This window comes from Gastrolobium bilobum, unplaced genomic scaffold (assembly GCF_033153095.1).
Source record: "Gastrolobium bilobum isolate Gb01-03AN ecotype WA unplaced genomic scaffold, APGP_CSIRO_Gbil_v1 utg696, whole genome shotgun sequence".
NCBI classification, from domain to species: domain Eukaryota; kingdom Viridiplantae; phylum Streptophyta; class Magnoliopsida; order Fabales; family Fabaceae; genus Gastrolobium; species Gastrolobium bilobum.
Window position 1 is genome coordinate 93,120 of NW_026896901.1, and position 14,133 is coordinate 107,252.

The 14,133-nt window shown below is 43.0% G+C and overlaps 1 protein-coding gene across 1 annotated transcript; it reads right to left on the reverse strand.

The window, feature by feature from the left end:
* Window positions 1-11,394: 11,394 nt before the first annotated feature.
* Window positions 11,395-13,389, reverse strand: LOC133302744 (uncharacterized). Its single transcript, XM_061502558.1, has one exon. The coding sequence runs from the start codon at window positions 13,387-13,389 to the stop codon at window positions 11,395-11,397; it is 1,995 nt and encodes a 664-aa protein (XP_061358542.1).
* Between the last annotated feature and the right edge of the window lie 744 nt (window positions 13,390-14,133).

Genomic DNA, 14,133 nt, shown 5'->3' on the forward strand with positions numbered 1-14,133 from the left:
GCGCGAGGCGTGTTCCGCTTTGTGTTGATTGGAATAAATTATTTTAGAATTTAGAATCTCATTACACTAAACAAATGGCTTTTTAAATGTTCTATTACTTTGTTTATGTTTTTAATTATTTTGCACATACGTGTGTGTTTTGTCCTAAGGTTTAGTTCTTTCTTTTGTACATTGCTACAAATAACAATGTTAGTCCCTCTTAAATATTAATTACTATCATATACTTCATATTAAAAAAAATTAAGATCATTGTGCTTGACAACAAAATGAGGGAATACAAATGAAAAACAAAAACAAAAACAAAGTAGAAATAGAATAGTTAATTTGTCATTATTTATTTATTATTATTTGGATGAACATAAGAGAATGGTAATTTATCTATTGTAATCTTTTTATGACAAATTGTAATAGCTTTTTCACCGAATGGGAGGCTTTTTTTTTAGACTTAGCTAGTAAATTTTTAATATTCATGTAACACGTATTCTCTTATTAAAATTAGGAATACGTGGATTAATGTGGTATTGAAAATAAACTAAACATAATTAAGTCAATCGTATATGTTTTTAATTTTGATGTGTTTATCGAATTTTTTCAAAAATTTAAGTTATTAGGTTAAAGTAAATAAATGATTTTATACTTTATATTATATTTCTAATACATCTCATACAAGAGGTCATAGAACTTGACAGGTGGATAATAAAAGACACATCTATCAGTACTAAATTTTTAGGAAATATTACTCTCCTTTTACATAAGATTACTTCTCTTCTACTCTCTCACTTCGATTTCCGCACCTCACCTTTTTTCTTTTCTTTTTTCTTATAATGGTGGGACCCACCCATTTTATCTCTACAACATAAGATACCTATCTTATGTTGAAGGAGAATAATAAAACCCTAAATTTTTTTACCATATTTATTTAAACAATAAAAATGACAAGAATAAAACTCTATATCATTTTATTATAAATAGTTTGATATCATATCATGTAACTAAATTTTCCAATAACTAAAGTTATTAAATAATAGCAAATAAATAATTGTATAGTTTATATTATATTTGTAATGTAATCGATGTGGCTGTGACAATTACTAAAAATTTGTCGCTATTAAGATTTTGCCTAAGTTGTGAAGGCTTCTTTAGCGTAAGACTCGGATTGATTCGAATATATTTTATAAGGAGAATGATAAAAAGTTCACCTTGTGAAAATATTTTCTATTTCTTTACATATAAGTCATGAAATTAAATAATAATGTAATTGTATTTTATTTTTTGTCAGACATTTTCAAACATCTATAGTATCTGAAAATGTCTTTGAATTACGTCTAATTTGAGTTTAGTCGGTAGACTGAGCCTTTTTGACTCAATCTGTGTAACTTTCGAAATTTTCTTATATATAAAAACCAAATATTTTATCAAAATGATAAAATAAATGGTGGAGTTTGCTCTTGAATCAGTAAGGTCAAAAGGCCCTAAACTCATTTAGGGAAAGAAATATCTTTCAGCATTTTTTTTTCCATATTTTATAAAAATCAAATTTGAAACTTTCTTTTTTAGATAATCAAATTTGAAACCTTACTTACCGTACGGATTAACATCCGTTGGTAAAATTAAACAAATTTAACCTAATATGTAAGCATAATTAATTATTAGGTATGCTCTTTTTTATTTTTCAAATATTAATTAATTATTAAGCTAATTAAATTAATAATTTATTTACATTTAATTAATAATATGATATATCAGAATATAAGCATTTCACTGGTCAAATGTTTAAGTAAATTAGTGATTAAATTAATTTAATACTTAATCAATCAATAAATTAAACAAGAAAGGAAATATTTTTGAAGAAGCGGAACCATTAATTATTTTCTCTATTTTCCTATTTCATACTCTCTGGCTTAGATCAAGCCTAAGCTTAAAGTCAGAATTAGTGGAGAGATAGTATATGTTGCACATATATAATTCAATTTCAGAGAGTCGTGCATGGGATGGCTCTTTTAACATCTATATTCAATTTTTCCATTAAAGAATTTGAACTTGAGATCTCTAATTCTCTATTCAAGGAAAATAAAATTTTTGCCACTTAAACCAATGAATATTGGTTTTGAAAGTTGCTCTTTGTATGGAATTACAAGACACTAAGATTTCAAAAGGAAAATATAATAAAAAAAAAATCTGAATAAAAAGGAATAAATCGTATCGTTTAATATAAACAAATTTTATTACATGAATTGGATAGAACTAATCTAATCCGAAATTGGTTCCAAAAGTAATTCAGTTAGATAAAATAATTACCTAAAACTTGTGAAAGTAAGTATTGGTATAACACATACCTCACAATTTTATTTTTATTTTTTTGTATAGGACTCGTACTCATTACTATCTCAATAGGTACTTGTCGAGTTGTCGTCATACTTAAAATATTTATGTACATTAGCATTGTAATAGGGGTATTCATCAACCAATCCAAATCGATTCAAAATGCGGTGACTGAATCGAAAAATCAAAAATCAAAAATCGAAAAAAAAATCGCAAAATTTAATTTAATTGGATTGCATCGGTTTTCGGATGGGTTGGTGAAAACTGATCCAATGATTCCCCAACCTTACCATCTACCTACTTGGGCCTTTTTCTCAATTATAGCCCAAAAATCATATAGCAAAATTCTATTTTCAAGACTCATTAACCCATCATGTTGGAGAAAATGGGTTATGCTTTATCTATGTTATGTTTTTTTTTGTAAGATACATAATATATTTTTATTACATGGATTATTGCTGTACAACAACTCATCTATAGGATCAAAATTTGGGTTACTTCGTATCTCAGGCAACCATAATATAAATTATAATTTTTTTGTTGGAGATAAAAGACGACAATTCAACTTTTTGTTGTACAATGCTTCTAGATTGCAAAATAATCATTATACAAACTTTACAAAGTCGATACATACAAAAAATATATTATTTGCACAATAATAATCACACAAATCTTATGTTCTGCCTTATGCAGATGTGTCCAATTGGGATTGGATGATTGATCTATGATCCAGGTGTCTTCTCTGGATATCTATGAGTTAGGTATCTTGAGGACAGCAGATCACACATTATTTAATGGCCTTAGCCTTGGAAGAGGTGTGTGTGTGTACTGTCTCGTTGTGCGTATCAGTAAAAAGAGATTAGGTCATACCTGTAGCGTCCAGCTCTTATTTATAATGCTTACCTGTGGGCCTGCGCTGATTGTGGGCCTTACTGATCATGGGCCTATTCCTGGTCCATAACAATTGCCCCCCAGCCCGGTATGCTGAGCCTTCAGGATGCCGGGATGTAAAGCCGAGTAGCAGAGCCTTCAGGATGCCGGAGTGAAAATGGGTGCCTAGGCAATCGCAACAGATCCTCCTTTTGCAGGCAATCATTACAACTTTCCACGTGGCCCTCTCATATCTGCGCAACGTGCGCCATTACGCCTACTCGAGCCATTGGCATTTATTGCGACTGCCCCAGCGTCCTTTCAACCGTCTTTCCCCCCGAAGTTACCCTTTTACCCTTGACCTTTGGTTTCGCGGGTTTCACCTATTTGATTTGTGCCTCCTCCTTTCTCACTTCCTTACTTGCTGCATTACGCATTACGCGCTGAGAAACTTTCTCCAGTATTTCCTGCATTACGTTCCATAAGGTTTCCTTCCGTTCACCAGCTCCCCACCATTTGTTATCTCTCGCATCCTCTACTTACACCAGGTATGTGCTTCAACCTACTTTATTTTTCCTCCTCTCTTGCTTTGATTTTCCTTTTGCTCAAATGTATGCTTGTCAGGGGCACATTTTCTGTTTCTGGGTATGCTTGTTTAGGCTACGTGTACTTAGGTATATACCCTTCAGGATGCTTTGCTTGGGTATTTTAACTGCGAGTTGCCTATTTCCATTTTATTATCTTGCCCACCTGTTTATGCCTTGCTCTCCCCTTAATAGCATGAGCGGGGGGAATTTGCACGGTAGAAGGACGTCCACATGCCCCCGCGTTTTTGGCCGTAGTGATGAGATCCTACGAGAGGAGGAAGAACAAGCCATACGGGATGAGGATAGATACGTCCAGAGTCTCCCTCCCGGAGCGAGGTTTTGGTTATACGGTATACCTCGGACTCAGGACGAAACCCAGGTCGCCCTGCTTAGAAGCTACCGCGGCAATAGAAGCAGAGGAAGTTCTTCATCCCGTCCTTCCTCACGAGGACATCGCCAACGATCTGGCCGAATCCCGGCCGTTCCATCCTGTCGTTCCCATCCAAATCTAGGTAGAGGCTTAGGTTCTGCCAATTCGGCTTCTAACCCGGCTCCAAGCCTTACCTGGTTTCAAGTTCCTGTTCAGTCCGAAACCACCATCCCAGGTGCTAAAAACATAGATCCGTGTTTTAATTGTGTCTATCTTAGCAGCCGATTTATTGAAAGAGGGAACGATTTTATGGCCGATGCGGTGCTAGGAGGTTGCACCCATTATCCTGGATTACCAGATCCTGCTTCTTCCTCCTTGTCTTCCTCTGATGATTCGTCCGACTCTTCCAACGATAGCTTGTTTAGCTCAGGTACGTACACTTTTTGTCACGTACTGTTTCTGTTTTTAATCCCCCATTTTTGCTGTTCTAGGTTTTGATGGGGTCCCCTTCTGCAGAATTTGCCCCTGAAATGACATCATCCAGTCACGGCCGAGAAGCCGACATCAGCCCTGCCGAGCAAGGCTCTTCTGCCGTGGATATGACTCTTCGTAAGCAGCTTCCCTGGGTGACCGAGGAGGTGCTTAGCTTCCGGTCATATATGACGACGGAGGAGATCTCCGGGCTTCCCATAGGCAACCCAGAGGGATTTGATACTTTCTGTCCCGCCGAAGACGAACCCGTCTGCTCGGGCCGGAATCCCAAAGAACCGCCATTTTTCTTCTGCTATCGTGACTTAATCACCAAAATTGGTATCCGTTTTCCATTTTCCGCTTTTAAAATTCAACTACTGAATCACCTTCTCCTTGCCCCCACACAAATTCACCCCAATGGTTGGGCTTATATTGTTGCCTTCGAACAATTATGCACCTCGTTGTCCGTACCCAGCACGGTGCCTCTTTTTTTTTTCTTTTTTAATATATACACCCCTCGCACCGGGTCTGAACCTGCCGAGCTCAAGGGATGGACCAGCATCCGGGGTCGTGGTGGAAAGAAACCGGAATCCAGAAGGTTATTTTCAGTATACAGTGACTCCTTTAAGGACTTTAAAGGTGCATTCTTTAAAGTTGTTGCCGAGGTCGGTGCCAAGCCGTGGTTTCTTCATGAGAACGGGGAAGGGAGATTCCCCATGTACTAGTCCTATGATCACCACTTGCGGAAGCCGGCAGACTACCGGCTGGGTTTGTCAGCCGAGGAAAAGGCACATGCGAAGACCTTGCTGGCTCACATCGCGGCCCAAGGGCATCTGAGCGCCGCCTCATTAGTGGCAAAGTCTGCAACCGACCTTCCCGAGACTAGTACGGATTTTATATGCATATGTTCATATTTTGTGTTATTGGTGTGTTGCTTACTAACCCCGGGTTGCGTTCTCATGTATGCAGGTTCCCAAATGAATCCTTCTGCGGACAAGGTTCCAGATTACGTTCTAGCCCGGCGAGGGAAGTCTTCTGCTCGGACGCAATCCCACGCCCTGAAGCGGCCACGGACCGCCAGTCCTTTTGCTGGGACGAGCAATGCCCCTCGAGCGACCACCGCCGCCTCCGTGCTGGATTTAACCAGTGATGATAGTTGGCTTGAGATTGGGAATTACCAAGCACCCGCTCCCGCCGGTTCGACTGGGGTTCCCAGGGCTGCTGAATCTATGGAGCGCGGTAGTCCGGCTCCCTCACCCCTCCCTACCGAGCTCAAGAGAGGTGCTCTATGGGCAACTGGAGTGGCTACAGAATTGCGTGGGGTGACTCGTCCACCGTAAGAATTTTACGGGACTGGCATTTTGTCACAGGCCCAAGTAAAAGAACTGGAGATGGCCGAACTATACGCTTACAAAACGGCTTCTTTGGTGAAACCGTACTCGGTTCTGCTGGAGAAGCACTCCGAGCTTCATACCGAAAAGGATGCCCTCCAGACTGACAGGGACACCTTCCGAGCTGCCCACGACCAATTGGTTGAGGATAACAAGAGTTTGACCCTATCCGCTGCTGCTGCTACAGCGTTGTTGGAGCAATAACAAGCTGACATGAAGCTTATTTCGGATTCCTTCGGACTCGAGGTAGACAAGGAAGCCATCATAAACTTTATCAGAGGGAAACTATCGTCCTTATCCGAGTTGGAGAGGAACAACGCTGCTCTGAGTCAGCAGGTCCAGAAACTGGAGACTGATGTCCAGAATTTGCAAGCTGATTACGACAATAGTCAATCCGTGCTGGAGAACGCTGCTGAAACTGCGTTCAACAATGCTGTGAACCAGATCAAGCACTTCAATCCTGATGCGACCTTGAACACGGATCAACTGGATTGCTTCGGATATGTCTTGGGCGACACGTTCTTCCCGTCAGTTATGGAGACGGAAACCACCAACGATGTACCGCCATCCGGGAATCCAGTGATGGAAGCCGTGGCGCAGCAATTCGAGCAAGAAATGAGAGAAATTTTCCCCCTTATCTCGGATCATCCTTGAAGACCCGGGATGCCGAAGTATGTTGTAATCTTTTTTTTTTTCGAATTAACATTCTTGAATTCCAGGCTGCATATTGGCCGTTGTTTTTGCTTTTGATGATATCTGATCACTTCCGACATATTGTTGCGGAATATTTCTACCCTGTATGTTTGGTTTCCTTTTGATCCCTTTTTGGGAGGACAAGTTCAAACATCTTGTCCCGAGCCGTAGGGTTAGAACACTAAGTTGCACTTAAGGCAAGGCAGGTTCAAATACCTCAAATTTTACCGCGGCTAGACGGGGCTAGAACACCCTACTCGGGATTTGGGCCGGATGGGTTCAAATACCTAGTATCTGCTTCTGTGGCTATAACACTCAAATCCACCCTGTGGGTGAGATGGGTTCAAACCCTCCAGATTTTCTTACGGGGCTAGAACACTTTATCCTGCCTTTGGGCTGGACGGGTTCAAATACCTCGTGTTTATTTCCGTGGCTAGAACACTCAATCCCACCCTCTGGGTAAGACGGGTTCAAATCCTCCAGATTGCCTTACGGGGCTAGAACACTCAATCCCACCCTGTGGGTGAGACGGGTTCAATTCCTCCGGATTGCCTTACGGGGCTAGAACGCTCTATCCTGCCTTTGGGCTGGACGGGTTCTGTAACACCCCGTTCTAGAACTGGTTTGTTAACATCGCATTATGATATTAAGCGCAGTTACAATCACATGGGTTCAATTAAAATCCGGATAAATTTTTCATTTTAAAACGTACCGAACTTATAATACCCATTTTCGTGATCATAACCATATTACTTTGCGGAAACAGATAAATTAAGCTCAACATCATGTTCATTTTCCATTTTTAAACCATTAATTTACTTCTTATTTATTTCACAACTTCTACTATATTGTAGGTTTCTTCATTAGCTACCCGTGGCTTCAAACCGTGCTCAAATCAGAGCACTGTAGCCCAAGTTAGGACAATTTGAAGCAACACAAGAGAGTGTTGGTCACAGGCCCCGCGCGCTGCAGCGCGCTACCGGGCGCTCGAGCGCGCGCTATCGGGCGCTAAAGCCTCCATCTGGGCGCTTAAGCGCACGGAGGCAGTAAGCATCAGGCATTCCAGTGTGGATGGGCGCTTAAGCGCGCAACAGGGCGCTCAGGCGCGCTATCCTGGGCGCTCAAGCTCCCACGGAAACGTTTTAGCGCGCAGAGACAGAAGCATCTCCTCCTTCAGTGGCGAAGGGCGCTTAAGCGCGGACCAGGGCGCTCAAGCGCGCAACCCTGGGCGCTTAAGCCCCACCCTGGGCGCTAAAACACGAGGGGGCAGTAAGCCACCCAACTTTCTGCAGCAAGGGGCGCTTAAGCGCACGCCAGGGTGCTCCAGCACGCAATCCTGGGCGCTTAAGCCCCCACTTGGGCGCTCCAACGCGAGGAGGCAGAATGCATTGGCACTCGCAGGGGCAGCAGGGCGCTTGGGCGCGCTCCTGGGCGCTTAAGCGCGCTGCCAGGGAATTCCAATTCCCACATTTCTCAAGTCCAAGCCTAGGGGAAAATGCATCCCCATTACAAACCCCAAATGTCCATGCCCCAAAACTAAATCCTAGCACTCATCCAACCTCTCCTCATGAGATTTAGCTAGAATTTGGGCAGCATGACCTTTGTTTTCTCATCGTTTACCAGTTTAAACGAAGAGGGTACCTAATTGATTTCAGCCCAACCAATTCAACAACTCAATACATAACAAGCATGCATATATTGAATTTCAAGTAGGCATCATTTACATTACATATCCTTTACAAATCATAGAACTTAGCTTACAAAACACTATGATCATTCCCTTGGCTCCCATCAACAAAAGGTGTAACCAAAGGCATGAGCATAGGCTAAGTTCATCCAATGAATCAAGATATACAAATGATCATGGGCTTTCAAAATAAAATCCTATACATGTCAACTACAAAAGGCATGCATAAACTCAAAGAAGTGCCATATTTCATGCATAATCCAGATATGGCCACTTGCCACCAGAGGCTCCTGCAGCATCCTTACCTGAAAGGGGGTCCCCACAACACGGGGTGAGATATACGAATATATCCAGTAAACCAGGGGTCCTTGGAGCATCTCTCCACCCCACAGTTCCATATCAGTGTAATAGCAATAACAATAATAATGCAGTAAATACATATCTATGCAAAGTGCAATACATCTCCAGGAGAAATCCCTCGAGCTCTCAAGCTGTCCTAAGGAAACTCAGATGCAAATAGTCCTACTGGCCAGCTAACTACCAAGTATGATTTACGCATCGTCATGCAACATACCACATAGGGAAACACCATCTTATGCCACACCAAATGCATACACATACGTATAACAAAGCATTACACTATTTTATTGCATTTATATACACAATCACAACCTCTACCCTTTCAGGGCTTGGTAGAACAGTCAAGGGAATTACACCCAAGGTCCGAAGGCTTACCTCAAAGCTTCAGTCGACCCTTGTTCTTCACCAACAGTTTCAGCAATCAACTTTTACAAACATACACCTATACAAGGGTAATGCAATTAACATATTGCATTCAAGGATAACTCATCATCATCAATCCAAGCTATCCTATTCATACCACAACACAAGGATGAACTTACCTATTTCAAGGACTAATCCAACTCCATTGCTTGCTCCAAAGGTTGGTCAATTAAGGTTGATCCAATTGCCTCAATCCTAGACAACACAAGGATACAATCAATGACCAACCAAACAATGGTTCAACAATGCAAGAAAACTCATAACCAAGTGTCATATTCTTGCAATTTTCCAAACCTACTCATTTGACTACTAAGCTCATTTCTAGCATTTTTTCATAACATCTACTAAGTTTCAAACTTCCTAGAGCATAGTCAATTTAATCACATTTCTATGAAAACCCTAATACACTATTCACAAACCCTAACTCATGCAAAAATCTAGGGATTTAGTGTGCAAAGTGGTGGAAACTTACCACCAATGACCACACAACGATGCAATGAGCGCTCCCCAAGCTTCAATGGAGAGAATCACCCCAAAACCCCAACTCTCACCAAAAGGGGCGAATTTTGGAGGGTTGATATCTCTCTCCCCAATAACTCCCACTCAAAACAAAGCTAGGATTATGAAAGAGGGGAAGAATCTACGTGGTTTAGGCTTTTGAACGGATGAATTTGGTTGAGATTTGCTTTCTCTCTCTCTCTCTCTCCCTTTCCCATTCCTTCTTTCTCCTTCTTCTTCTTTCTCCTTCTTTTCTTTCTGCTGGTGTCGTGAAAATGGGGAGGGGAATTGGTTGCTTTTTACTTTATGCCACTTAACTTTGTTAAGTGGTTAAAAAGCGGGTATCGGTTCATCTATCTATTCAACTCCATTAATTACCAAACTTTACCCAAAAGTCTGGAATATTATTCTAGGAATATTACTATTTTTATTTTTATATTTTGGGCACTTTCACCAGTACCCATTTATACCCCTTAATTTTCACTGAGTACACTTTTTAACTCCAAAGTGACTCAGATTCATTTAATTAAGCCTTATACTTAATTTCACTCAGTAAAACATGCTTAATTAATTAATTACACTTGATTTACTAATTAATTAAGTTGGGCTATTATAGGTTCAAATACCCCAGATTTATTTCCGTGGCTAGAACACTCAATCCCACCCTCTGGGTGAGACGGGTTCAAATACCCCGGATTCCTTTGCAAGGTTAGAACTCCTACCCCGGTCACCTTGGCGGGTTAGGTTCAAATACCTCAGATTTATTTCTAATGGTAGAAACACTTTGGTTCTGCTGCTTCATGATATATTTTCAATTATAACAGGAAACAAAAATTTATTCATAATTCAAATTGCATAATACAATAAAAGAAAAGATGAAAGAAAAGGCCTTGAGGTTTCCGTCAACTGTAATACTTTTTCAGCTTATCCGTGTTCCAGGTTCTTGCCAGGCGTTTCCCCTGCAGGGTTTCCAAAATGTAGGCCCCTCTTGAAAGTTGTTCCTTTACCCTGAACGGGCCTTCCCGTCTTGGAGCCAACTTCCCATCAGCCGCGTTCCGTCCTCCGACATCTGCTCGTCGGAGCACCAAGTCCTTCACTTCAAACGTCCTGGGCTTCACCTTCTTATTGAACCTATTGGCCACGAGCTGCTTGGCGCTAACATTTTTACAGTGCGCCATGACCCGACATTCGTCTATCAAATCCAGCTCTATGGCTATTTTACTGCTGTTGACCTCTTCTGCTTGCGACAGGGCTTGAACCCTTCTCCAAGATGGTTCTCCCAACTCTACCGGAATCATGGCCTCGCACCCATAAGTTAACCTGAATGGGGATTCCCCAACAGAAGTCTGAATTGTGGTTCTATACCCCCACAGGACATAATATAACTCCTCCACCCACCTTCCTTTGGCAGATTGCTCCATGCGCCTTCGAAGTCCTTCCACGATTACTTTGTTTGCAGCCTCTGCTTGGCCATTTGTTTGAGGGTGTTCAACCGAGGCAAAGCGATGCCGGATGTGGAAATTCTCCATCAAGTTCTGAAACCCTTTGCTTGCGAATTGGGTCTCGTTATCGGTTACCACCTCGGCTGGAATCCCAAACCGACATATTATATTCCTCTCCAAAAATCGCTGAATCCGAGCCGAAGTGATGCTTGCGACTGGCTCCGCTTCAACCCACTTTGTGAAATAGTCCACTGCCACCACTAACCCTTTAAGCTGGCCTTCAGCTGCTGTGAATGAACCCAATTCCTATCTTCGTTGTTTGTCCTGGCGCTCCCACGGTTACCTCCTCTAACTCGCCTTCAGGTTCCGGCCTTGGCATCTGTGTTTCATCTCTCATATCCAATTCCACCATATTAACCGAGCTCCGCTTCGAAGGTTGGTAACCACCTTGTTTAGCCGTAGCTACGTCTTTGGGATCTTGGTCCACCATCCGTACAGATCTGAAATAACAATCCCGAGACTCCTTTTGGTCCCCAGCTATGGTAAGTACCGTCCCCTGCTTACCAATCATTTTCAACTTTTGATGCTTGGTTGAGACTAGCATGTCCCAGGCATGAATTATAGGTCTTCCTAAAATCACGTTGTATTCGGATGGAAAGTCGGCTACAATGAACCTCACCCTCTCGGACTTGTATGCCTCCTTAGTCCCCAATGTTAATCGAAGATCAATATACCCCTTGGGAGTAGTGTTATGGCCATTAAACGTAATTAAAGGTGTGTTGCAAGCCTTCAAATCTTCTTCATCTAAATTCATCTTCTTAAATGCGTGCCACAGAATTATATCGGCACAACTTCCATTGTCCAGGAAAATCTTCCTAACTCTGCAATTTACCAATGTTCCTGTAATCACCAACCCATCAACATGCCCTGGCACTACATCCTTGAGTTCCTTCTTCGTGAAGTATAGCAGCGGCTGTTCTGGTTCCTTTTCCTGTTTGAACTTAGGGCGCTCTCGAATTGAAAGCACCTCACGCAAATATTTACGTCGTGCGTTCATGGTGTCGCCACCACCGCCAAAAGCTCCACTGATCACGTTGCACTCGAACTCCGGCTCTTGGAACTCGTCGTCTTCTTTAATCGGCTTCTTACCTCGTCCCTCTTCTTTAAACTTCCTTTCCTTGGGCGGGCTTCCTAGCCGCCCTCGTCTTCTCTTCCTATTCCTCCATCCCTGCGTACGGATCAAATACTGCCGCAACTTCCCCTCTCTAATGTATTTCTCAATTGCATCTCTAAGATCCCAACATTCATCTGTTGTATGACCCGGACCGTCGTGAAATGCGCAGTACCGGGTTCGATCCAAACCAGCCTGGTTTTGTAATGGCCGAGGTCGCTCGACTTTCTTCATATCGGTGAACGCGACTTCGCGCCATATTTGCGACCGAGGAGAATTCAAGAGGGCATATTTATCAAACCTTCCCTTGGCTTGCTGCCTATCGTCCTGCCGTTTTCCTCGAAGGTCATTTATCCGTCGGCCCCCGAGCTTTTCTCCCTGACCAGGCTGTTGCCTTTGGTCCATATTTTCCCATTCCATCTGCTCGAGCTCCAGGTATTTTTTGGAACGTGTATTGAACTCAACTAAGGTCCGAGGCGGATCCTTATATATTGATTTAGCTAACCGGGATGTTCCGTGTAGCCCGGCTATCACCAGGTGTAAATGAACGTTTTCTGGCAACCCGGGTACTTGGAGCGCGACTAACTTGAACCGATCCAAGTACTTCTGTAATGTCTCCCTTGGCTGCTGCTTAATTTTTCCCAATGCGAATTCTGACTTCGGCTGCTTCTTACTGGTGGCGAAATTTAGTAAGAAGCGCCCACCAAACTCCTCAAAGGATTTGATAGATCCCGCCGGTAATGACGAAAACCACGCCTGGGCCGCACCAGTTAATGTAGTTGCAAAAAGCCTTGTGATTAAGGGTTCCTCTATCCCTTTGATGTACATAGTTGTATCAAAGGCATCCAAGTGTACCTGCGGATCCTGTGTTCCGCCATACTTAATCAACTCGGATAAATTTAGATTTTCCGGGTATGGGGCTTCCACGATCTCATCAGCGAAGGGACTGTCATTGTACTTCCCCCTGTTGTATTTTCTTCGGTACACCCCGGTTACGCCATCTGGAGCCCGAGCGATGGGCCCCTGACGGTGGATCTCGGCAAGTCGCTGCGGGTCTGGCGCGCGCCGGGGTTGCTGATTGTGTCCATCGTGTCCCGGGCCCATAGGGTTCCGTGGCTGTGGGATGCACTAGGGTTTGTGGGATGCACCCGGGTCCAGCATTAGCCCTTGCAGGACGGTTGGAGCGTTCTTGAGTGCCCTGCTGGGGGTTCGCAGTTTGCAGATCCGTCACCACCTACGCGATGGCCTGCTCAGGATCTGGGTTTGTTGCGCGCCACAACCGATCCTCCAAATCTTGGATTTGTCTTGCATCTGCTTGCCGTTGCAGCTCATTACGCTGTTCCAATTCCTCCATCCTTCGAAGTACGACCTCTATAGCTAAATTCGTCACCTGTGGATCCGGGGCTTCTGTCGTTGCGTCCTCAATTGGTTGCAACCCTGAGAGGTACGGGGCATTTGGGTTGACCGCAGGAGTTGATGCTGAATCTGAATGCACGTCACTAACGTGCACCGCATCTGAATCTGGGATTTGCGGCATCTGCTGCCTTGACTCCGCGGGACCTTCCCTAACAGAAGGAGGAACCTGGAGGTTTGATATGGTGGGCTGACGGAGACCACTCCTCGTAGTTCTCACCATCGATTTTGCTGACTTTCACAACGTTTGCCGTGGAAAAGGTCCCCACAGACGGCGCCAATGTTCTGCCTTAAGCAGATGTGTCCAATTGGGATTGGATGATTGATCTATGATCCAGGTGTCTTCTCTGGATATCTATGAGTTAGGTATCTTGAGGACAGCAGATCACACATTATCTAATGGCCTTAGCCTTGGAAGAGGTGTTTGTGTGCGTA

What these genes read in the sequence shown, in the direction of transcription:
- LOC133302744 (XM_061502558.1), bottom strand. Translation starts at nt 13,389, where the DNA reads ATGGGCCCGGGACACGATGGACACAATCAGCAACCCCGGCGCGCGCCA.